The sequence below is a fragment of the Epinephelus moara genome, chromosome 7 (genome assembly GCF_006386435.1).
Source record: "Epinephelus moara isolate mb chromosome 7, YSFRI_EMoa_1.0, whole genome shotgun sequence".
NCBI lineage: Eukaryota > Metazoa > Chordata > Actinopteri > Perciformes > Serranidae > Epinephelus > Epinephelus moara.
Window position 1 is genome coordinate 30,792,103 of NC_065512.1, and position 25,993 is coordinate 30,818,095.

At 41.3% G+C, this 25,993-nt stretch overlaps 2 protein-coding genes across 3 annotated transcripts in view; one reads left to right on the forward strand and one right to left on the reverse strand.

Annotated features, from left to right (window-relative positions):
- Window positions 1-135: 135 nt before the first annotated feature.
- map3k19 (mitogen-activated protein kinase kinase kinase 19) lies at window positions 136-18,391 on the reverse strand. 2 transcript variants are annotated; one of them, XM_050049024.1, is made up of 17 exons: window positions 18,234-18,391; window positions 17,393-17,697; window positions 16,763-16,957; window positions 14,368-14,528; window positions 14,081-14,196; window positions 12,051-12,232; window positions 10,104-10,164; window positions 8,927-9,014; window positions 8,043-8,165; window positions 6,951-7,105; window positions 6,687-6,721; window positions 4,254-6,539; window positions 3,581-3,685; window positions 2,441-2,679; window positions 2,052-2,304; window positions 1,745-1,953; window positions 136-1,605 (listed from the first exon to the last, which is right to left on the reverse strand). In XM_050049024.1, exons 2-17 carry the CDS (start codon window positions 17,597-17,599, stop codon window positions 1,479-1,481), a joined length of 4,542 nt encoding a protein of 1,513 aa, XP_049904981.1. In that variant the 5' UTR covers window positions 17,600-17,697; window positions 18,234-18,391; the 3' UTR covers window positions 136-1,478. The 2 variants fall into 2 exon arrangements, with proteins under 2 accessions (XP_049904981.1, XP_049904982.1); XM_050049025.1 differs by lacking the exon at window positions 16,763-16,957.
- Window positions 18,392-23,786: 5,395 nt separating this feature from the next.
- The window catches only part of LOC126393145 (receptor activity-modifying protein 1-like), an 88,293-nt gene continuing 86,086 nt past the window's right edge, over window positions 23,787-25,993 (forward strand). The window contains exon 1 of the mRNA XM_050049048.1: window positions 23,787-24,120. Coding sequence (XP_049905005.1) covers window positions 24,063-24,120 — 58 coding nt within the window. The 5' untranslated portion in view covers window positions 23,787-24,062. The remainder of the gene's footprint in view (window positions 24,121-25,993) is intronic.

Sequence of the window (25,993 nt, forward strand, 5' to 3'; positions counted from 1 at the left end):
CATCGTCGAGTGAATGATTGCAGCATTCCAGTGGTGTGTGCTTCTTACAACCTTCCTACAGGGGGTGCTGTACTGTGCGTTTTCATCACAGGTAATATCAGTTAATGCCCTCAGTCACACAGGCGCACCCGACACCTACTTATCACATCAAAACGATGCAATTTGTACCAAAAATTATTTTTTTGGACCTATAAGTAGACCTTAAGCTGGATGCCAAAGGTTGTGCCTCAAAAAGAAAAACAAAACTGACAAAGACAGTAGTAGTGTGCTATTAAAGTTTACATAACCCTTATTTTTCCTTTGAAGTGCATCAGACATAATTTCTTAACATGAAGCTGTAGCTGTTAGATGTCAGCCCATAAAGGGGGTACATGTAAGTATTATTTAATCAGCCAGTAATGTGGTACTAGGTATAGAAAAAAAAAATCGAGCAACAGTCGTCAGAACAGTGACCAATAGGCCATATGCAACATGACCTGTACCTGCAACATGGACGGCCCTAATAGGTTTTGTCACTGATGTCCTCATCCAATTGGCTGCATTTACATTTACAGTCATGTACCTGTCCGGACACAACATTACATCACTTCCATACATTAAACTCTATATTGTTCTCGAATCTGGACAAGACCATCCCCTCTGTTATTGACACTGTTATGTATTTACGAGTGTGCAAAACACCTAGCAAGCCTGAGGCTGGATTCTTTGTATCCTCATAGGGATGAACCGTTTGGCGCACAGACCAAAAGCAGCTGCGGACAACAAAAAAAAGCATAACCCACTCTTTACATCCTTTTTTTCTTTTCATTTCAATATTATGAATAAACTTCAAAGTTGCCACTACCCTGACACAGTACAAACCCTGGTTGTCGCTGTCAATTTATTATGCATATATCCATGTCACAGAGTCACTTGCTGATTTGTATAATTGAATATGAGGAGACATGTTTGTTATAGTAATGACAAGTTCTTAGCAGTGGCATGTCTCTCAAGCACAATTTTACACACTGATTCCTCAACTCATCAGAGGAATGCCAACAAAGTAGTTTTACATTCTCTGCATTAGAAAAGGGAAAATGATACTGCAGTATGGATTAGACACTTTACCAAAATCTACATACATCACATTTCTAAAGAGACCTAGAGTTACACTGTATACATTTAAAAAAAAAAAAAAAAAAAAGGTATTAAGATTGGCACATAAGATTGTGATAGGAAATATTCAAACCCACAAAAATCTTACATCTATCTTTTCACATTTATAGGCTCTATTAAAGTTAGAAGTATGTAAGTGCTTCTCGTAGTTTCCTAAACTTGAGCTTAATGCAACAACTGCAGTCTTTCATATTCTTTGTATTGCAGTTTCTAGAAAGGTATGGGACACAAGCCCATTGCCCCATGCTTGCAAACACACTAATATTGTATTAGTGGGGATATGTAGCAGACTCTCAAAGGGTCACAATAGAACATGTTACATGTTACAGTCCCTGTGGGTGACCACAGCAGTTCCTTTTCTGTGTTCCACAAGACTTTGCTCCCATCTTCCTTTGTGGGATGAATGAATGCTCCAGCAGCTGCTCTGCAGATGGCCGGAGCCTCTGGTCACTGAAGTTGAGTAGAAAACCAATGATTAGATCCAAATTCTTAATTCACTAGAATTAATCAGGGATAGATTCAAAGGGGAAGTGAGTGTGTGAGAGGAAGTCGCCAGTTTGCACAGACCAGGTAGGACGATAGTTCTCACCTTGTCAAACTGATCTTTACAAAGTCCTTGGCATTATCTGAAAACCCATCTGGTAAGGAGGGCATCAACCCTCTTTGAGCCCCAATGTAGAACAGGGCAGCCATCTTGTCCATGTGTGCCAGCGGTGGTTTCCCTGTGGCCATCTCAAAAACTGTACAGCCCACACTCCATATATCCGACTTCCTGCCATATCCGGTCTCATTGATAACCTGAGGAGTGAGGAAGATTCAAGGAATCAGAAAAGATTAAAAGGGCAATTTTACCCACAAAAAGATAAGAAGACCACAGAAGTACACTCTACACCTACCTCTGGTGCCATCCAGTAAGGTGTGCCGTGGACAGACTTGAGCAGATCTCCACTGTTGCTTGCAGTGTGGTTCAAGCAGCTGAGACGACGCGCACAGCCAAAGTCTATGAGCTTGATGACACCAGTGGGCATCAGCATGACATTGTTTCCCTTCAAGTCACGATGAATCACACTGTTCAGGTGAAGGTAGGCCACCCCTTCCAGGATCTGATGGGTGTATAGAGCCAGGACACGCTCTGGCAAAGGACCAAACCTGAGGGCAGTAAAAGGGGATGTGTTAAAGGCATTAGTACAGAACAATTATTGTTAAAGCCCCTGATACTCTGAAGCCCAATGCCTCAACAGACACTTCTGGGTTTAATTGTCATTCTATTTTGAATCAACCAAACCTGTGGAGGATGCTGGCGATTGATCCTCCTGGGATGTACTCCATGAAGATGGAAACCACATGTTGATTAAGTGAAGTCCCCAGAAAGCCCACAATATTAGTGTGTCTTAGGGTTTTAAGCAACTCCACTTCCCCCTGCAGACGACTGTACTCCCTCTTTGCAGCATCTGGGTCAGAAGCATCCAGGGTCACTTGCTTCACAGCTATCAACTGGCCCTGGCTGGTCAAGCCGCAGTACACCTGGTAAGAAGGCAGCAGTGATCACCAGGGTTAGTTGAGCATCATTGTCTGCTACTGTAAGTATGATGTTCTGAGTATTACAATGCCTCCCACATTAGCCAGAGGCCTTATGTTTTTGCATTGTCTGTCTGTCTGTCTGTCTCATTCTCATCCATGTGATATCACAAGAAAGCCTTGAGGCATTATCTTTAAAATTGGCACAAACATCCACTTGGACTCGACAATGAGCTGATTTGATTTTTGTAGTCAAAGGTCACTTTGAGCTCACAAACCATCTTTTAGGCTATAACTCAAAAATTCATACGCTAAGTATGACAAAATTTCACACAAATGTCAAAAGTGATGACATTTCATATCCAAAAGTTCAAAGGTCAGCTCCACTGTGACATCATAATATTCTGCAATTAACACATTTCCAGCCATTGTTCAATGCCATAACTCAGGGAGACAATTGGTCAGATACTAAATTGGTGACACTAATCTTGGGTGTCCATCTTGAAATTGCGCTGATTGTATAGATCTTCTGTTCTGCTGGGTTGAAGATGCGTGTGAAGCATCCATGTTTAGACGTAGTGTCTTCATAGCCAAATCCATACTAGAAGCATTGGGCAGCTGTCATATGAGTCTGGACAAATATGAATGTAAACTGTAACTTGATTGGTTCTCAGAGATGGTAATTCTAGTTGTAAGATGAATAAAGAGGACATGGTTTTATGACTAGATAAGATTTAAGGACATTAGTGTATCATTTTATAAGCCTCATTAAAGCTTTTAACAGCGGGAGTTCTGATGGTCAACAGACCCACAAAGTTGGCGATACAGTGACGCAATGCATCTATTTTGTTCTCATGCTTGAATGTGTTACTAGCTTTACTTTGCCAGTCTAAATTTCCATACTTACTGTCCCATAAGCTCCTCTACCGAGTACTTCACCCTTTGTCCATGTGATGGTGTCATCCACAACCAACCCAGAGCCAAGCAGAGCAGCGCTGTCTGTGGACTTAACCTGTCATAAAATACACAGAATGAAGGTTAGCAAAGTGACAGAGCAAAGCAGAGTGTCTTGGCATAATACCAGGATTTTTGACAACAAATACCTGGTTCTTTGAAGCTTTAGTAAATGGCAATAATTTTCTCAAGGATAAGATGGTGAAAATCTTTAGTATGTTTTTAATCGATAAGTACGTTCCATGTTAACATGCTTAATGGAGGCCCTCGCTGGGGTTATGAATGTTTTCTTTACACCCTCCTCTTGACTTGAAGAAGCACTTGTTCCACAGCATGTCAAAATAATAGAACAGTGTTCAGTTGGTACAGCTTGTTTAATGTGGTAGACCCTTGGTTAAACCTTAATGTCAAAATGAAATTTCCAGTGTGCACCAGGAATTTACACATTAATAAAACCCCTATACAGGGACAGAACTGTGGCTCTATGTTTATGGAAAAGCTCAGCTTAATGAACCATGGTGCAAATGAACCCTAATCATGGCCATATCATGCCATTATAATAACAATGTTGGTTTTTTTCTTTTTTAAAGAACAGTTTTTTTTTACATTTGACCATGAAAGTTTACCTCAGGAAATGTATTTCTTCCTGATACAGGATCGTCTTCTTTGTTGGACGCCAGGTTTTCAGGTCCTATAGATACATCCCTCTCGTCCAATGAGATCAGCTCCTCGGCCAGACATTGCAGCAGATCGTCTGTAAGTGGCCCATCCCCTACCTCATCCAGAAACTTCTGGTAAACTGGTGACATGATGGTGTGGCTGCCGTTGCTGCTAGAAGATGTCCAGGTGTTGATCTTAGGCTGTTGGGGGCTTTGAGATAGCACAGGCTCAGGAACTGGTCGGTTTGGATTTCCTATTTCTTGCATTTTCATGTGCAGGTGGCTATAACTTTCAGAATGAGATGAAGCTGCTGGCATAGTCAGTGTTTTGTCATAAGATTTTAATGTTTCAGATCCATATCTAGAAAGAGCCTCCTCAATGGTAGATAACATATGATCTTCAGCCTTTTCTTGAGCACTGCTATGACAAATGTCAACCTCCTTAGAAAGAACTAACTCAGCCTCTGTGTGCCCATCCGATTTAGGCATATCCTTAATTTTGTGTGCGTCTTTCCTTGGTACAGGTGTGAGGTGAGGTTTTGCCCGAGAGGATGGAAGTTTTGGTTTGCTTTTAGCTGAACCCACCATACTCTCCCCTGGGCTTCTCCTCTGTGCATGTTTCAATGGTCTGTGTTTGACTTTATGACACAGTTGAGTCTTCCTAGACGGAGCAGACTGCACTTGTCTGTCCTTGACTTTCTCACAGGAACTGGAAACTCGAAGGTTATCATAGATCGGACCAGCAAACATCTCGTAGATGGCAGGTCCTTCCTCCCCACACTGTATCTGCTGGAACATGTCTTTGTAGGTGATGAAGTCTACAGCAGATTTAGACCTCGGTGTCCCCACGAGCCCGGGTCTCTTCAACTGCCGACTACTCTTCAGCTCCCTCACTGGTGGATGCTGTTGAGCTTTATTGCTGGTCATCTTGTCAGGATTTGCTCTTTTGCTCTGATCAATAACCTTCTTTCGTGGTGTTGGGGTGCCAGTGTTATAATGAGCACCTTTAACAGATTTAAGCTTTGGCTTTAGTTTTGTGACTGTCTCTCCACTGATTATTAACTCAGGGCTTTTCCTGGTTTTATCTTTAACTTGTGTGGAAAGTGAGGAGTACTTCAGATTGCTTTTGGACTTGTTCCGATTAATGGTGCTTCGGTCTTTGTGTGCCAGTACATTGAAGGACTGCTGGTTCATTTGAATGTTTGCTCTGAGTTCACGGTTCATGCTGGTTCTTCTGCCCTTGTTCTGAACAGGCTTTAAGGCTTTCAACATCCTCTCTGTTCTCTTTGGATCCATGTCTGACCGTGGAAGGTCTACAGCTGAAGCAAATACTGGAACATTGTCCTCAGTAGTGCTGGTAGTTAACTTTACATCCTCCCTATGCAGGATTGATTTGTCTACCCGGGTTTCTTCTTGAAAGGAATCCTTCAGTGTTCTTTCTGTCTGATTTATATGCTGCAGGTCAATTCTGCAAGTCCCTTCAGAGGATGCAATAACATCACCTTGGTCATTATTCATATTACATGTTATCCCATGGCTAGGCTCAGTCTCAGGCTCCAGACTGCAGCCCACATTGTTCTTTTCCTCCTTAGACTTTGATGTTATAGGCATTTCAACCCTCATAGCGTCTCCTTGTTGTGCATAGTTAGACTTTATAAAGGATTGACAGTCACCACGTTCCTTTGTACAGTTGATATTGGTGGCTTTGTCTTCACAGTGAGAGTTTATAGCTTTTTCAATGCTGAGAGGATCACTTGCATAATTGATAGGCTCTCCGTCCAGGTCACGTGCTGATCTGTGGATCATTGCAATATGACTGATCCTAGACTGAACTTTAAAATGCTGCTGTGTCTCCCCAACCAAATCAGCCTCACTGGAGCTCACATCATTTTTATGTGCCAACAGTCTCTCTCCAGCAAACTTCACAGGGCTTTCTCCTGAAGCTGTCTTTAGTATTTCCCTCTCATCCTCCTCATCTTCTTCCTCCAGATCGATGGAACTCTGGCTGCTGCTGCAGGATCCGCTCTCCTCACTACCACCCTTTGTGGTCAGAGGGCCAGTGCGTGGACTGCCCCATAACAGCCTCTCTCTCCTCAGCCGGGTCCTCGAACAAAGGGGGCTGCAGCTGATGGGTTTCAGGGGAATGTGGTGCTTCAGTGATGGAAGGGGCACAGTGTCTCTGGGCCTGCTCTCCAGTGGTGCCAATAGCTTTGGTGCTCTGGGATGCAAAGCCAGCAAGTGACCTTGCGAGAACTGCAGAGAATAAGGATATTGACGGTAAGTTAATGGTTAGGACTGGTGAGGTAGACAAGGTATGACATGGATGAAAAGAAAAAGGAATGTAGGTATGACAGACAAATAGATGAAGCTGATAAAAGGAGTTTTTTGGTTGAAACTCACCTTTTGTTCATTTACAGTGTCTTGAGAACCCAGTCCTGCAGACAGGGAGAGATTATAAATTTAACACGACATGCACACAGGTATCATTAGCAAACTAAAATACTTGTCTGATTTTCAATATATGAAGCCATTATTCATAATTCATACTGAAATAAGGTTGTACGTTATATACAATACCATTTGCCTTTGAATATTCCTTATAAAATGTAAGGAAATTAAATAACTCTTCTGAGTTTTCACTCATTTAATAACTAGATTACATACGGGACTGGATGTGTGCTCTGGCCTGCATCATAGTGCTTGAACACAGTAGTGGTTCCATGATGCTGGGGGCTGATTGGCTGAGCTGGCTGGGTTCGGCCACAGACAGCAGGGCGGGGGAGCATGGGGATGCAGCAACCACACTTCTTGTTCTCTGCCTGAGGGACACATCAAAATCAGACTTTAAAGATTTTGTGTGAGTGCCACAGATGGATTGTATATGTTATCAGAATACAGAACTACAGTAAGTAAGATTCAGAGTGGGCATTAGAGCTAAAACAATTAATCGATTAGTTGTCAACTATTGAATTAAACACCAACTAATTTGGTCATTGATTAATTGGTTTAAAGATTTTTTTTCTGAAAAAAAGTTGAAATTCTCTGATTGCAGCTTCTTGAATATGAATATTTTCTGATTTCTTTACTCTACAATGGGTATCTTTGGATGGTGGACAAAACAAGACATTTTAGGATGTCATCTTGGGATTTAGGAAACAATGACTAACGTTTGTCACCATTTTCTGACATTTTATGGATTCTTCTTTCTGTCTGTTTCATTTATCCATTCATTCATTGTCCGTAACCACCTATCCTGGTACAGGGTCGTGGGGGGACTGGAGCATATCCCAGCTGGCATTGGGCGAGAAGCGGGATACAACCCTAGACAGGATGCCAGACTATCACAGGGCTGACACATAGAGACAAGCAACCATTCACACATTCACACCTACAAGCAATTTATTAGAGTCACCAATTAACCTAAATTACATGTCTTTGGATTGTGGGTAGAAACCCACACTGACACTGGGAGACCATGCAAACTCCACACAGAAGGGCCCCAGCCAGCACGTGGATTCAGATCTGTAACCTCACTGATGTGAGGCAACAGTGCTAACCACCACACCACTGTACCGTCCCAATCTGTTTCCTTCAGAGTTTTATTTCCACCAGTCACACAAGGCTGACAGTATTTTTCAGTCTCTATATGCAGCATGTGATGTTGACCAGCAGGTTAATGAGCTGGCTATTTTCTATTGATGGTCTTTCTTTAGTACTGTCAGATACGGAAAACATGAGTCCAGCTCCAGTATGTACCTGTGTGTAGGGGGTACAGGCAGGCAGGGGGTCCTGGTACTCAGCAAACCAGGTGATGGAGCTGGATCCAGATGACTCCAGCGTCTGCTGTTGTCAGCCAGGCTCGGCAGAGACAAGCCTCCTCTGCTCAGCAGAAGAGGAGAGAACACAGAGAGGTATGTGATTAATTTTGCTTTCGACAAGAAGAGAGTGCATGTATAATTTACTCGGGGCAGTTTGCTGAGGCTCAGCAGAGATGCTGGGTTTATTGCCTTGTGCTGAACTGAACATAATGCCAAAAGCCTCATTTTCCTGACATTTCTTTCTATTACTGGAAGCTACTGCTATGAAATTAGAGACTTACTCAAAGACCCTTATTCTCCTCAGAGAGTGTGGACTTGATTCAGTGGTGAGAGCACCACATAGCAGACAATGAGCTGATTCACCAAAGCCCTCTCTCCCCCTGTCCCTGTGTTTCTAACCTGTTTGGGTAGAACAGGTTGTCCTCTGGACACAGTGACAGGTGCCTGCATACAGGACAGGAGTGTAACCGGATAGGACACTATTCTACTGTTGGTGTTCAGTAAGAGGCAGTTGTTGACTAACCCGAGGAGAGTGTGCTGTTTATACAAGTGAATGTGTGTTGAGGGGATGGAGTGTTAACTGTACGCGCATTAAATGTTTGCATGTACACAACTGTTTGTGGTTACGTATGAACAGATGTTGATGTGTCAACATGTTGGCACTGTCAACACTATCGGCATAGTGCCATCAGCTGGCACATTGTCACTCCTTTACAGCTAATATGCATTCAAAAAGTGCAGGTGTGTGTGTGTGTGTGTGTGTGTGTGTGTGTGTGTGTGTGTGTGTGTGTGTAAAAGATTGTGAGATTTCGCTCTGCCCACCTGCTTCCCCTCCCTGCGTCCTGGTAGGCTTGCCTGATGTCTTTCAGTGTTTCCATGGCGTTTTGGAAACAGAGGGGGATTCCCTTATCTGCCACACACACACACACACAGACGTACACACACACAGTTACACCCACTAATCCTATGTCCATTGTATTCTCTCAGTATCTACAGTCACACAAATTTAAAACATATACCATATTTCTAGCCTGACAGCAGCCAGATGTTGATGTGTTCATTCAATTCATTCATTCATAAAAAATAAACAGCCATCGCTGATACAAAAGGAATGCTTAAATCATCATCAAACATCAATAGAAACAAAAGAAATCGGATTTTAAGCTGCATTTCCTTCACTGTGAAGTATTTTTTGAAGCAGTTTAAATGGGCCATATGGCCATAGATGCTATTAAAAAATGTTACGTTAAGGTTTTTGAACTTTGTAGCACCTGTATTCATTGACAGGCTACACACGTGGTGTATTTCTAGATTACAAAGCTGCATCATGACATTAGAATATGCCTTGATGACCACAGGCAAGTGAAAGCAAACTTTGAATACCCCTGCTGCTGTTCATTTAGAATACCCAATGATAATACCATATATAGCACACTGATAGTCATCATAGAGAAAGCAACTCACATTACCTGTTTCTGAGCCTTTTGGTCCACTCTGTCCCCATACTGAGACACCTTTCAAGAATTAAATCAGATAGTTCCTCTCTCTGTTTACTTCTTGTCCGTTCCTTCCGGTGTGTTTTAGTGATCTGCTCTGTCCTCTCTGAACCATGCAGTTGTGGCTGAGGTACAAGACGCACTAGCAGGTTTCTCAGCTGAGAGGTCGTATTGTGTGTATGGGACCCCTCCCACCCAGTCAAGCCTCCCTCACTCCCCTCCCTCTAGAGGGTGACCTGATCTGATGGCCTATTTGTGAGCTGAGCGGTATATTTCTAAGTCCCTTGTAAAAGGCTAAAAGCAGTTTGACCCATCCAAAGTAGTTAGTTGGCATCCAAGACACCCAGATCACCTTGTTGTGTTTTCTCTGTAGCCCCTTTTTTCCTCTACAATTTCTTCCTTCTCTAACAAGCCCACAGAGAAAAGAGAAACTCCAATTTTATACATCAATAGTTCACACCTTAGCTCACTAAAACTCCAGGAGTCCTTAAAAGAGTGCTTACCTTGGCCGAGGCCTTTGTGATGGTCAGATAGAGGAGAATTCTCTGGAGACTCCAGCACTTCCTGGAAGAACAAAAGTGAGCAATTCATTTATTACATGTCCCAGTGGTTTTTTTTAAGGCTGGTAGATTTCCTGCAGTACTGTTAGCTCAAGAGACCTGAGTGTGATTTTTTTTTAAATCAAGATAGAAAAATTACCATTTTCAACTTGGCATAAATAATGCCCTTATTTCATCCTGTATTGAATGTTTTGATTTCCTGTTTTCTTATTTGTTTGGTGAATGCCTTCTCAAAGCCTGTCCAGCAGAAGAGATTTCAAAAGAAAAATTAACCACAAACGCATGCATTTGATTTTTTAATTGTTAATATGATGATTTTGAACATGTGCAGAAGTAAAGCTTTAGATTTAGATATAGTTCTCTTGGTGATTTGGCAGTCAATTTAACATTGTGATTTTTGTGTTTCAGAGGCTTAGTTCAGATTCACAAAAGTACAACCAGCCATTAGGAAATATGGGCAGGGGGACAACATTTTCAAAAGTGGGCCCATTATCCACACCCATCGGGGGTATGCAGAAATATTTAAATACACCATTCTGAAAAATGGCAGTGTTCCTGACCAAAATTTAGCAAAAGTTTGGGGCATTATTTGGCCCAATTTCCAATAAGATAGCATAATTTGGTTGGTAACAATGGATGCCTTAATATGATACCTGTGTCTTCACTGCAGCTTTGAAACTGAGCCTGATACAGCCGGTTTTTCTAACTAAAAAGGAGTCTGCCTCACTTCTCACCTTCAGCTCTGCCTGTCATACCTGCTGTTTCTTCACAGTTCTCGGTCAGACATTTGTCCGTCGCCTCTCTGCTCCTTTCATTTTCCTGTTCTCTCTGTACCCTGACGTTTCTTTCAGGAGCCCCTGATTTTTGGTGAAGTATTCTGACTTAACTAGTCTGGCTGCAGTTCGCCTCACATGTTTACATTAGCAGCACTTGTGAGTTTTGTGCATTGCGTATTGCACCATTTAACAATACCTGCCGGGGGTGGAAGTATCAGATGGCACGTTGAAATGTGTTTTAATGATAAAAATACATGTATTTATGATGTAAATACATAACTTGTATTCAATCTTATTTAAGAGCCTTAACCATAGACATTTTTATGGGTGTCCACCTTTTCTTTGGCCAACCGAAGTCTCAAAATAAGACAAACAAACTAATCTACTGAAGCAGCGGTACCCAACAACTCTGGTGTTCTGAGGGGTAAAATTCCTGTTTTTGTCTAAGGAGTCTGGTGGCATAGACAAGAGCATTGATCAGTATCAGTGGAAAGGGCTGTAAAGTGGTGAATATTAATTTATTTAAGGCGACTAAAATACATTTTGTTGTAAACCCTTGGGATAAAGTGTATTTTTAGTAGATTGAACACTGTACATGTACACATACATCACAGCTGTGACAGTGGGCCCCTTACACACGTATCTTGTCACTTTCCCCCGTAAACCACCTGCTCTTCCCATCCAGCTAACCAGCTGCCCTGCTTGTCTGCTGCATCTCTAAAGACACCCATAATATGGTAGTATGGCAGCTAAGTGTCATCTACCCAGGGCACCCCTCCTCCACACACACACACACACACACACACACACACACACACACACACACACACACACACACACACATTTATTTAAACAGCCAATTACTGCTTCCTCATATTTGTCTTCTGGGTGACCTCTCACTGCCAGTCTCTCATACAGAAGATCAACAGCCACATTGTGGCTACATCAGTACACACCACAGACCTCTGCACTCGCACAGTCAAATACAACAGATCATTATCAAGGCAGATCATAGGAGTTTATGTTGCCGTCATGTTAGTCTCATTTGAATAGAATGTTTCCTAAAATCTGGACAATTACTAAATTAAAACATCCTCCCTCCCAAAGCACTTACCCCTGTGTGGCTGTATAGTAGAAAGCTGTGTCGATGGGTTGGTGTGTGTGTGGGAGAGGCAGCAGTTGGATGATTACAATAAAGGTTCTCAAGGTCCAACTCTTCATCCAAATCTCCAAACTCTGACTCCAAATCCTGGTGTGAGTACTTGTCAAGGGCTAGGAGTGACATGGTCGCAGCATCTGAAAAAAATCAGAAATAATTGTAACACTTTGTGGCTTGTGTTGACACATAAAGAATGTTAACTGGTCCTCTCAGGTACAAGAGCAGGTCAGGAATTTAAAAACACTCCAAATCCACATTTGGGTGCATAAGGTCGACACCCTTGGACCCTGTAATGTTTACTCAAGGTGAGGAAGCAGAAGTGTTCTCAAGTCTGAAAACATGTTTTACCTTTCTGTCTCCATCTTCTCTGCGTTACCTTGTCCCTGTATCGCCATCCTCCATACAAACTCTGACTAACACACTCTCATGAAGGCTCTCAGCAATGTGCTTGCTCACACAAACACAACCAAGCCTTTCTTATGCCCTCCCACATAAGTGAAGGCTTTGAGTGCCACTGCAGAGGTTTCGCTCTGACAAACAGGATCATGAATGAACTTGGTATGCTGTTTGTGTGTGTGCGTGTTTGAGTGTGTGTAAGATGGAAAAAAGTATGTATTTATACATAGTAATGAATAGGAAGATATATTTAGATGCTGCATGTATGCTTTGCATTAAACGCCTAGTTTAATAAGTAACTGATCAATGAATCAGTAACCAAAGCGAAGCTAATAACACGAGGAAGTGAGCAAGTCTGAGCAACATTTGTTAATCAAAGTAGTGAGAAGGCCATGGTATCAAAAACACTGCACAGACAAACAGAAGCATTTCTTACATAAGGTTGTGCCCTCTTTCTCTGTTATAGTCCAAGGTTAGTGTGCTGGCACCGTTTCATCTTGCAAAAAACTTTTGTTAACTGCATAATTCTAATCAGATTATAATTATTCTTGAAAGAAACATGAGAATGCACAAATAACTGAATAATCTGTACTTTCCTAAAGCATATCACATGCACTGTTGGAATTAAGATCAGAATTTTCCCACAACCTTAAAGCAGCTTTGATAGATTTTTTTGCCACTTGGAACAACAGAAAAAACTGTAAATGCAGCACTGACATTTGATCACCATGTGGACTGATATGGGCAAACCTGACAGTAAAGACTTGCCCACTTGAAGTTGCATTTTTAAATGCATTTTTTTATACAGCTACAGGAAGTGTTGAGTTTGAAATGACGTTGCGATGCATTAACTTTATCAAGGCAACGGGAGCGGATAAAAAGTAAAAATATAAAAATACAGAGGGAATAATAAATGACAGCCCATTTATAATGTAGTCTGTTTCAAATGAAGCTGGTAGCCTCTGCAGTTGAGGTAAGTAAAAGCCCCGCCACTATTTTTTTGGGGGGGGGGGTCTAAAAAGGACATCTGAGGTACTTTGATTAAGGTTATCACTGATTAAGCTGGGACACTCATTGCTTTTTATTCCAATGTGACTATTTGCCCTACCCTTGAAGAGCACCTGATATTTTACAATTACCTACCCCTAGTGTCTTGACCCAGTGCAGCACTTCCCAGTTTTTCTTCAGTAACTGTGACTGTTTTGATTGAAAACAAGTATACCGTAATGGATATAGTGCTGTGTATTGTTATTGCTGCTGCCATGCTCTTCAGTATGTTCTAAAAATAGATTTTCCTCTATGAGGAATTCATCCCCCCTCGAGTAATTCATGTGATCACTTAATCTGGAAAAACATTACCCATGCCCATCCCTATAGCTGTAAACAACACTGGTGAGATCCTTGAGAGTGAACTAAAACAGTAAAGTGACTGTGATCACAAAGCCCAAAGAATAAACTTAAAGATGCTAAAATGTTCTGTATAGCTGAGGGGACCCATTGAGTTTGGTGGAAACTTTCTGTGGATTCATCACTACAAGTGACTTATTTTGGCATGTGCTGTGCTTTTTTGTGCGAGTGTATGTATGTACCTGTCTGACTTAGGGCCTCATCCATCATATGCATGATCTCCTCCTTCAGTGGGCTGTTGATGTTAGCAGCGTAGAGCAGAGCAGAACAGCCACTGTGGTCTCGTACCCTCAGATCACTGATGGAGATGTTCAAGAGAGACAGAACAAGTATAAGTAGATAGTTTTCTGCTGCAGAGAACTCCAGATTTGGTGACTGCTACCAGAAAAGTTTTTGTGTGTGTATTTACGTTTCTGTACAGTATATAGCCTATGTATATCAATGCATGCATGAATGTGTGTTTTCTTACGCTGAGAGTCCCAGTAGTTCCTTGACCACTTCCACAGGTCTGTGTTCCCATGGCAACAGTGCCGCCATGCCCTCGAACAGGTCGATGTCCCTAACAGCAAGCATCACAGCCGTCACACCCTCGCAGTTAGGAACATTCACATCCACCCTGTCGGTCTGAGCCTGAGACATGCAGACACACAAACATGCAGTTTGGGCACCCCTTGTCAAATTTCGAAATAACAGAATAGGAAAATGGCCTGAAGCAAAAGTTTGGGCACCCTGCATGGTCAGTACTTAGTAGCACCCCCTTTGGCAAGTATTATGGCTTCTTCTTTTGTAACCAGCTAAGAGTCTTTCTGTTCTTGTTTTGGGGATTTTCAGCCATTCTTCCTGCAAAAGGCTTCTAGATCTTCTTGGATCGTCTTGCCTGCACTGCTCTTTTGAGGTCTATCCACAGATTATTAATGATGTTTAGGTCGGGGGACTGTCAGGGCCTCTGCAAACCCTTCAGCTTGCTCCTATCATGGTAGTCCATTGTGGATTTTGAGGTGTCTTTAGGATTATTGTCCTGTTGATGTGATGTTTGTCTCCAACATTTGCTGGAATTTAACTGAATCCATTCTTTTCTCTACCTGTGAAATGTTCTCTTTGCTACTGGCTGCAACACAAGACCAAAGCATGATTGATCCACCTTCGCGTTCAACAGTTGTACAGGTGGTCTTTTTATGAAATTCTGCACCCTTTTTTTCATCCAAAAAGCTCTACTCGAACTTCATCAGCCCACAGAACTTGTTTCCAAAAGTCATCAGGCTTGTGTAGATGTTCCTCTGCAAACCTCTGATGCTGAATTTTGCAAGCAGGAAAGGTTTTCTTCTGATGACTCTTCCATGAGGGTCATATTTGTAAGTGTCACTGCACAGTAGAACAGTGCACCACCACTCCAGAGTCTGATAAATCTTCCTGCAGGTCTTTTGCAGTCAAACGGGAGTTTTCATTTGCCTTTCTAACAATCCTACAAGCAGCTCTCTTGGAAAGTTTTCATAGTCTTCAGGACCTCAACTTGATCTTCACAGTTCCTGTTAACTGCCATTTCTTCATTACTTTACAAATTGAGGAAACAGCTACCTGAAAACAGTTTACCATCTTCTTATAACCTTCTCCTGCTTTGCGGGTATTGTTATTTTAGTTGGCAGAGTGCAATGTAGCTGTTTAGAGGAGCCCATGGCTGCTGATTGTTGGGTCAGAACATTTATAAAGCTTTGAAATTTGCATCTCCTGGCCTTTCCTAACAATGACTGTGAGCAAGCCATAGCCCTAACAAGCTAATAAAGTCTGAGACCCTGGTTAAAGTTGTCTGAGAGCTCAAATGTCTTGGGTGCCCAAACCTTTGCCGGGTGCTGCTTCCCCTTTTTCGCTCTAAAATTGTACAAAACAAAAGTAACACACTAATCTTGCTTAAAATGTTGAGAAGCATGTTTCATCTTTAACTTCATGCCTTTTGGGTTTGATCAGATTTCATTAGCCTGCCAACATAAGCAACAACCCCACAACTGTCATCAGATTCTGACTGAAATGCTGCTAAATCCTGATTGGTACACTTAGATATATGACATCACCTTTTTCCAACTGAGACCCGCCCACTTTAAACCAGTGGGAAAAGCACAGACAGACAGAAGAAACAAGCAAAGTCACAAACCAACATTAGAAACCTTTCATGTGAAATACCCCATACTGCTGTTGAAAAATCTTGTGCTCACATAGGACCTCATTATACAATGTGAAGCTGGTTGATCAAATGTGTTTTCAGGACTATAAATCATCGTTTTGACTTAAGAAATTCATTAAATTCCTGTTTTAAATGCCAAACAAAAAAAAATCCATGCAACACAGCAGTAAGAACAGTTAGCGGTCACATGAAAAAAACAAGCAATGCTACATTATTCACAGAGCAGCTGCTGCTCAGATTACACATCACTGTTTGAATGAAAAGCACCTGAAAATATGTCTCACATTTCCAGGCAGTTACACAAAGTCACACAAGGACATTATGAGACGTTTGTTGTCCTGAGCCGAATACAACTCAGAAAATGTATTTCCATTCAAAATATGCCAAACAACCTCTCCACAGAGTCTGTGAGTTGCTGACGTTATTCTCTAACTTTTCTGAAACTCTTTGATTAAAGGAAAAATACACCTCTTCAGAGGTTTAAACATGTTTTCAGTCAGGGATGCAGACAAATGTAATGACTTGAACTATGGCCAATACATCTGATCAAAGGTGGACAACACTTACAAACATCAACAGAATACCCAGCTGTGTTTTTGTCGTACGAAAACTTAGTTGTTGTCCTTTGTTGCCTTAGTTCATCAGGGAATCCTCCACCCCTCGCTCTGTATCTGTGTGGGAGGCTTACCAGCAGGTGCTGTAGGGAGTGCAGGTCTCCCTGCCAGGCAGCCTGCAGCATCTGTGTCTGGGGAGGCAGATGATGCTGTGACATCCACCCCAACAGTTTTCCCTGGAGCTCAGGGGGGCTTATGTGGAGCGCTGTCTGCTGGCTGTGGTTACACAGGGTCACATCGGCCCCGGCCCTCAGCAGCCTCTGTACCACCTGTTAACCACACCAGCAGGAAAAAGTGACACAAGTAGAACATTTTTAGACTATTAAGATAGTAGATATCTTTGTTTTTGGCTTTGTAAATGCGTAAATTCCCGATAAAATCAGCTGTTATTTAGTTTGACTCATCTCACTTCACATGGGATCATATGGAGGGGGAGCGTTTCCCCTGTTACCACTAAGTCACATGCTTGTTTTGAACATGGACCCTGGGAGGATTCAGAGGAGTTACGTCAACAGCAAGCCTCAGGTCAAGTGGATCATACATGTGCATAAACACGTTATTGTTATGGATTGGAAAAATACAACCTGTCCCAATCTCTGATGTCAGATCTGCTAAGTAATTTAACAGCCAGGTAACTGAAGCTTCACTGTAATTACACAACAATAGACACCTTTCTCTTTCTCACACACACATACACAACTCACCTCAGTCATGCCTGTACGACAGGCAGCCATAAGAGGAGTGGATCCTTGCTCCTCTTCATCTTCAGTGTCACAGACATCCACCTCCTCCTGGCTCTCCACTTCTTGTCCAAGCGTCACAACCAGGACTTCTTCATTATCTTCCTCCTTCTCTGTTCTCAGCATCTCATCCTCACTCCTTTTCTGTCCTCTCTTCGCGCTTCTCTCCATAGTTCACAGGTCCTCAGTCAGATGTGTGTGAAGTGCAGCCAGACAGAAGAGCAGAGTCGAAGTAGGAGATCAGACACGACTTGACCTTTTTTTTGTTGCTGTCGAAAAAGACAAACGAGAGCACAAAATGACTCACTAAATAAATAACTGTAAACACTGCACTAATTCAGCTCAGAGTCTGTATGTTGGTGTGATCATTACTGAGATGTTAGCCCTGTGATGTAAGTCTCTAATGATCCATTAGTCCCAGCAGTGACAGCACAGGAGGCGTGACAGGAATTTTTCTTTCACATGATTACCGCTAGTGAGTCACGGTCATATACATCATTAAAATGAGCTTTAAATGAGCTTGTCGACCAGTGATAGTGTGTTCAAGCAGGATGTGTGTGTGTGTGTATGTGTGTGTGTGTGGCTGTCCTGGCTTAATGTTTGACACTAACACCAACAGAGCAACAGTCAAGATGGCCGTAATGTCTAATAAACAATATGTTCTAAAGATAAATTAGAAGTGACTTTAAGAAAATATGTAAGAACATTTTAGACATTAATCTGTTAGTGATTGGCAGCAGCTTTAGAAAAAGACTAACAACCATGAATTGCAATACAATGTTGAAATGAACTATCCTTTACTCACTGGCGTGATGTCATTTCATGCGTTTAGCTCCCATTCTTCACATTCCTTGATGACCCAATTGAGCCATGTGTCTTTTCCAAACTTCTGAGGACATTTGGTGAGCAAACCTTTGATCCTTTTCAACAGACTCTCCACTCTAGTGTCTCCTCTCCTTTCTTCTCTTCCCCCCGCACGCCTCCTGCTGTACGTTTACACTTGGTTGCCTTGGAGATGGTCAGGCAGACAGGGCTAGTAGCAATGGGTTTCAATGGCAGCAGGGTGTTTGTTGTCTGACACATTAAGACTAAGTGGGACCTGGAATATTTATGTTATGCCAACATTGTTTTTCAGTATCATTAGTGTGGAGTGAACTTGTTGGAGCAAGACTTTATACTGTATATCTTGTCTTTGCACTTGTAAACATGCCTGATATCTAAAGGAACAAACATCTTTTTTTCAGATATTTGCAAAGTGCACCCACTACTCTACTGAAACTACATGAACAACATGATGTCTGAGGAATCATTTTACTCATTCATGATATATGCCAACATCATCGCTTAGATTAAACCTACAGGGGATCTTGAACAGAACATGTAAACAACATAATCAGTCATGGTTCATACTTACATGGTTGGCAGCAAACTGATAGTATACCTTCAGTAATATTACACTTATTCCCAGATGGTCACTTGATGAGGTTATTGAACAGCTCCTCATATATATAATGGCATTAAAAATAACTCCAAACTCGATCTTATATGGAAGAAACCATCCCCATACTGACCTCTGTGGGTTAAAAGATGCAAGTCTGTTGAAGTTCAACACATCACTGCTAGGCAGGGGTGTAGCACCAAATTCTGGGCCTTATGCATAAGCAGTCTCTGCAGGCCCCCTGCCCTTACTAAATTTTACGCCTTAAAGGGATGAGAGGGGCCTCAGGGAGTTTTTTTATACAAAGTCCAGTCTTTCCAACGCAGTATCACTTAGAAGTCGTCGATTCTGGCCCTTGGGCAGTGACTTGCGGTGTCGGACACCATCGGAAAAAGCCATCTTTTAACGTCGGCATGATATGCAGCCGGTCACCGTTATTTTTTTATGGCAGTCTGCGGCATCAGGTGGAAACGTGGCAGGACAAGAACGAAAGTTAAGGTGGTGAAAGTCCAAGTGGGGCAGGTAGGAGGGATGGTGGATGGGTCCAAGAAACATCGACTTTCACCTGGGAGAGTGGTGTTTGTGTCCCATAAGATTATGAAGCCAAACTCTGCTCGTTTTTCCTAAATCCACCAACATGCTTTTGTTGCCTAAACCCAAGCGTGTGCGTTAGTTGTTGAAGGAAAAACAACGGCAATCTGCGGAGTTGTACCGACGTAGTGTGTCTATTTTGAAAGAGACTGTATGTAAATGGTAGTACATTTCCTGTGACAACAGAAGTGTATTTTGAAAGAAGACAATGCATGTAACAGGAACAACTTGACATGGCATCCCAGAACATCAACAACCTATGCACCCAGGGTACCTTTCACGTTGTATCTGGATGTGGAAAGTCCATGACCAAATGTTGATATGTGAGAAATGTATGAGTGAGAATGTGTTGGTCTTTCAACTGATTTATTCAGCCGATTTTGATTAAGTTATGGTACTTATTTACTTAGGAAGACAAAATTGCAAACAAAACCAAACTTTTTGTTCTAGGGTTTTTTTTAGCCCCTAGATTGTGTGATCGGTCAGACCTGATTGTAGATAATAATCTTGTTCTTCACTACTTTGACACAGCTCCTCATACTGTTTCCCATTTCATCTCCTGTGTTTGAGTCCCAGTCCTCTTACTAACCTGCCTTTTTGTCCCAGTTCTTTTACATCAGAGCTAACCAACTTTTCTTCCTTGACTTTGCGTCAGTTTTCACTTTCCTTTGTGCCCTTCTTAAATACTTTATACATGCTCCTGTCATTTTGTTTGAAGACTCCTTGTAAGAGAAGTGGTTTGCTTATCTCTCTGCTTCATCTCCTCTTCAACCTTTCCGCAATCTGCCTCAAAACACATCTTGGTTTGAAATGGGAGTTTTTCAGCGTAGAATTTGTTGTGGGCTGCCTTTCATATTTTCTCCATCCCTTCCACCCTCTGTTCAACAGCAATAATTTTTTCTCTAGGTTTCTTCTTCATGCCATCCTCTTGGTTGCGCCTTACTAAAGTCCTCCTTCTTGCCCTGGTTGTTTCTTCCATAGCATGTTTCTATTTTGTCCTGACTGGACCACAGGATGGGGACAATGTGCTTGGTCTTTCTCAAGTCTTGCCGCTTCTGAATGAATAAGGTTGAATTGTTTTCCAGAGTTCCTTTGAACTCTAAAAGGTCTTGATAGAGGTTGGGATGCCTGCAGTCACTCTCTCTAAGGCCAGCACTGTGTCAACTTCAGCCTCTAGCAGGGCCTATTTAATCAGTTCTGTGGTAGTTCTGGAAGCCTGTCTTGTAAATGTAGTATTTCTTATGGAAGCTCCTCGTGGTCCCTATGAGTCTGACATGCTGAGAGCCTGTGGAGATGATTTATACATTGCTTTTACTAATAATAATTTGCTAATTCATTATCAAAATTCTGTGTATTAATCCACGTAATATATGGGGTTTATCATTCCAAGAAAGCTTCTCTGGTCCTTGCTTGCCTTTGACTTCTGCCCCAATTTCATGTTGTAATTATCCTACCTGAAAATATTGTTGAGGACAGATAGTGTGATATTTTTTCTCGACCCTTCAGGACATATTTAGTGGCACAGCCTGATCTATGTCATCCTCAGTTTCTTTCAGTTGCTGCTTTTTATATTTAGAATTTTCTCTGTTGTCTAATTTTGTGAAGTCAACCACTGATTGCTTTTTGCCTCTGTGTCATCCTCTTTTCAGTTCTTCTTTTTATTGATATGACCCTCCTGACTCTCTGTCAGTGGGAGATGATTTGACAGGCTGACTTTTCCATTCAGCCACTGCATTTTCTAAATTTTTGTTGTCTGGGAGCTTCTTCTGCTGCTCTGATGTAACACCTTGAAGCCACACAAAGTTGTTTGGCAGAGAACAACATAAACAATAATGGTTTAGCTAAAACTCCAATCCCTACAAACCCACGCAGATGAGTCATGTTTAGCCCTTTTCATACAGATGAATGTGACCTTTCACACAAAGCCAACTGCAGCAAAAAAAGACACAATTTTAAAAGCACTTCAGTTGCTCCAAAAACTTTCCAACAAGACTGGTCTTTGAAGTTAATGCTGAAAAGTGTATTTATTATACATTTCTGCATAATATATGAAATATGATATAAAAAGTAGACGTGCATTTGTGTGTAAAAATAGCAATAATCCACAGAAACTGAAGCAAAATAAAGTTCTTGCCACATGCCATTAAGTTTTTTTATTTTTTGAAACCTTTTCAGCCCAAGGCATTACAAACTACAAACGTACTCAAACCTGCATAACTTTATTTTAGAATTTTAGTTGAAATCCCATGTTTCATTTCATGTTTCATGCAGAGTAAACATCATAACATTTCAACATAAAGGTGGAACAAGCTGATAAGCAATACGCAGTATATGTGACTGTGTCAGACAGACAGCAAAGGTGAATTTTCAATGTTACACATTCTTAAAAACTTATGAGGAAATGCGGGAGAGACACTGGATTTCACAGTGGATTCAAAATAAAACAGCACAGCACTACACTGTGCACTCACCAGAGTATGAGCATACTCGCAGTGCAGATCCAAATATAAACAGCTGGTTTGCTTCAGTGAAGTGAGGTAAATATTCTATTGATATGTTTTCCCTCCCATCATAAGCACAATGGGTTATATGGGTAGACTGCACAGGAAGCATTTTGTTTTTATTCATTTCTGCCAGCGCTTGAATGGTTAAAGATTTTCAGTGTTAGCTACATTAAAAAACACACATCTTTTAACTCTCCTGTGTTATTTCATTAAAAAGAAGGAAACTCAGACTGAGAAACTATCTAAAGCATAAAATAATTGAATAGTTTGAAAAAGTCTTTGGCTCTCATGATCTGCTAAAGAGAAGTGTAGTCATCCATCCTCAAATAGAAGGATGTTTCAAAATCAGCCCCAGTGAGCTATTAGCTGGCCAAGATCTATCATATGGGCAATCTGGGCACATGCCAAGCGGCCCCTCAGCACGAAGGGGCCCTCCATGATGAGAGGTAAAAATGTATGCATTTTTTTTATGTTGAGCTCCACACAATTATGACACAAATCTTGACCCACTTTTTTTTTTTCAAGAAAATTTAAGGGTATCACCACCTAAATTATGAATTCCAACATGTTATTTCCATGGCCTTGGAAAGTTCAATCAGTACTTGAGAAGTAAGTCTCAAGCTTGTGATGTCACAGGGTAAAAAACCTGAAACTGCTCCTGAGATATTAAATAGCAGACCAATTTTATGGACCCACAGCATTTTTGTTTTCTTTTCTCTACCCAAATGATCTTTGTTCTACTGTACTGTTCTCAGTTCTGAAACAAAAAATGCATTAATGTACTCAAAACATTCCCCTGGGTGCTTTCAGTGTCATAGAACATTTTTTACCATTCATTGTCTGCAGCACAGCTCCAGACATTATAACCCAATGACGCCACAAATTTGAGTTTTAGTACTTTTTGGATATAGAAGAGCATTGTTCACATTACATTTACTAATGTTTTTGGACTGTTTAGACCATGTCTAAATTTGGAAAATGGGCATAGTTCTCCTTTGGTCTAATGATTACTTGTTTTTGTTTAAGTTTTATTTTATTGCCTGTTTTCATGGCATTTGGCCACTTTTAGGTAATTGGAGGAACATTTTAAGCCAAAAACAAGACATTTGCTCGTTATTCCATATTGCGTTTGAAATCAGAGCAGCCACACATTCAGAAACAGCGGCAAGTGTTAATGAAAAAACTCATAAACGGACACTGTAACACTCCAAATGGCCACTAGGTGACGGTATTGGACAACTCTGAATCCAATCCCGACCCAGCGCACAAATCCACACTGCACCTGTCTTCAGATCCACACCACAGGTGGACTTTATTTACTCTTCCACATTTCCACTATCACATATGATGCATACTGAGCTCTTGACTTTCATTATTTGCAGACTCATGAAAAAGTGTTTCTGAAAAGTTGTTTGTTGAGTTGTAGAATCGTTTATGTTTTCCTATGAGGCATAATGACTACACGTTTTTTTAATCTTATATAGTAACTCCAACATTTCTGAAAGGAATCTACAGCCTCTATAATCTGTGTCCGTGGTATCTCTTTATAAAAGTGGCATACTTGTACTCTATTCCAGATTGTGTCACAACAGGTCCCACTCATATATTTAGTTAATGCTGTATTCGATTGCTTTTGTTTGTTTGTTTTAATAATGTATGAATTATTTTTGTCATAGGCTGCTTTGGCCGCGGGTATGCGTCCGATTAACCAATGGAAAAGTACCATTAGGAGTTCTGTGCCTCCTCCCTCACCCAAATCACCCCCACCTCCCCTCCCCGCGCTGCTATGTTTGGGTCTGTCCCGTGTCCCCGCCGCTCACCCACAGTCCTGTCCTCGCAGAGAGAAGCAGTGAACCCTCACACTGTCTCTCCGCTCCACCGGTCCCAGGCTGGTGCGTCCCGTTGCGCACAGCACAGTTTCCACTCTGCACACTTCACAAGCGCTCCGGATTTCTCCAAAGCTTCAGGACGGTTGGTGGGAACGATAGCTTAACCTTTGCGAGCCAATATGTTTCATGTGTGGATGAGAGAGTTTCGGTGACAGGAAGACTCGAGGGAGTTCAGGCACAGCCAGTCAGCGGATCGTTTTGATAGCGACAGGATGGGATCGCAGACCGGGGCAGCTCTGCAGAAACAGACGCTCCTGTGGTTCATCGTAGGTGAGTCTCTCACACTGTGGCTGTATTTATGTGTGTGAAGATATGCAAAGGTGTTAAAGCTAAACTATGACTTCTGTTTGTGAAATATGAGGCAAATAATCAGAAGCAGATCCCTCAAATCAGTTTGAAACAAATGAGTTGGGACACTTACTGTGTGCATGGAGGATTATAAGATGTGTAAAGGACTTCAATCACTCTCATTCACTTTCAGAGCCAAAGAGAGGAAAATCCCTACAATTTAAATATTTCTATCTCAACCAGTTATGTAAATTTTGGGTTTGCTGGATGTCCCATACACCGACAAAAGCAATATTGTGCCAAGGGCTCAATGTGCTCAGTAATCATACTCAAATGACCTTTTCTAATTGTTTTCCTCATTTATACCATAAAATACTTTATTATCTCTCTCCCTCTCACTATACTAATTACCTAACCTGTGGGTTATTTTATTATAACAAATTAATTTAAGGATTAATAGTGGTGCCTGTCACAGTGTGTGATGAAATATAAACTACATAATCTCTGTTTAAACTAGAGCACAGCAGTGCAGCTGGAAGTGATGGATTTTTCGAGTGGAGGTGGCTACAGTCAAGGGAAAGTGTGAGGGAGACCTGCACGTATTGGCACACTTCCTTACTTTTCTCCAAAATCTATAAATATATATGACATGGAGAGAAAGCTGAAAGTTTTTGGTCCTTAATCTCTGCAGTCAAGACAGGAATTTGTACAGCTGTGTAGCTGCACTCAGTGGAAACATTGTTTAGAAAATACTTGATTATATATGTACATTTTTATTCAGAATTGGGGGTTGTGAAATGTGAAGATAAACCATCTGATTTGCAGATTTATGATTGTAGAAAATACATGAAATAACAGTACACCCACTCATGACATCACTAACTTTACAAAGTCAACTTCTTCTTTTTTTTTTTTTTAAATATATTATATATTTTGTTCAGACTGGAGGTAACCACCTTCTCCTCTGTTGTGAAGCACAGTTCAGAGGCTATTCTGAAAACACATTTTATCTGGAAAAATACAACAGAGATGAAAATCTGCTTAAATATGCAGAAGTTCTCACCTTGTAGTTTTGTCTCTTCAGTGGACAGGACAAGATGGCATTAAAGTGCCTCCTATTATAGCTGTAATAAAGTGCTCTGACATTAAACCAGATCCTGCAGAGTTCACTGTATTTAAGTAAATCAGTTTGATAGGTGGGTGAAGGCTGCTCTAAATGTTACATTCTCTCATTGAGGTGTAGGTCATTTCTTTTAACGCGTTGCAGCATTTGTGCAAGCATGCAATTTTATCAGGTTATTATCAGGTCATGCTTACCATTAAGATGTTTAATTCAGTGAATCCATTAATTCTTATGAGATGTAGGATGCTCAGTTGGAGGGGTTGTGAAAAAGACAACTATACTTGTGGAGCAGCAGCTTCTGTCATTCATTCTAGAAAACAACAACAATAGGGAAAAAAAGGTATAAATATGCAAAAGTAAATATATCCATCTATTGGCAGTTGTCAACACTGACCTGTTGGTTGGCGATGTGTGATCCAAGAGTGGCTCCTTCTTAAAGGAATACTTCACCCTCAAAGTAATCGTCTGTATAAAAGTTAGTCATGCCATGTTACATTGAATTTTTGAAGAAAACTTTGTTTTTCTTGCATGTCTCTGTGGAAAACAACGAACATATTCATTTATGATTGATTGGTAACCACATTTAACGACAGAGCTATGACAACACAGTCATTTAAAAACTCTCACACAACTCGCGCAGTGTAATCCAAGTCTCATTTATCCAGTCCTACTCTCAGACCTTCCCAATCACATGCATTTTGACTAAAATATTACTATGTAAAACTGAATTTA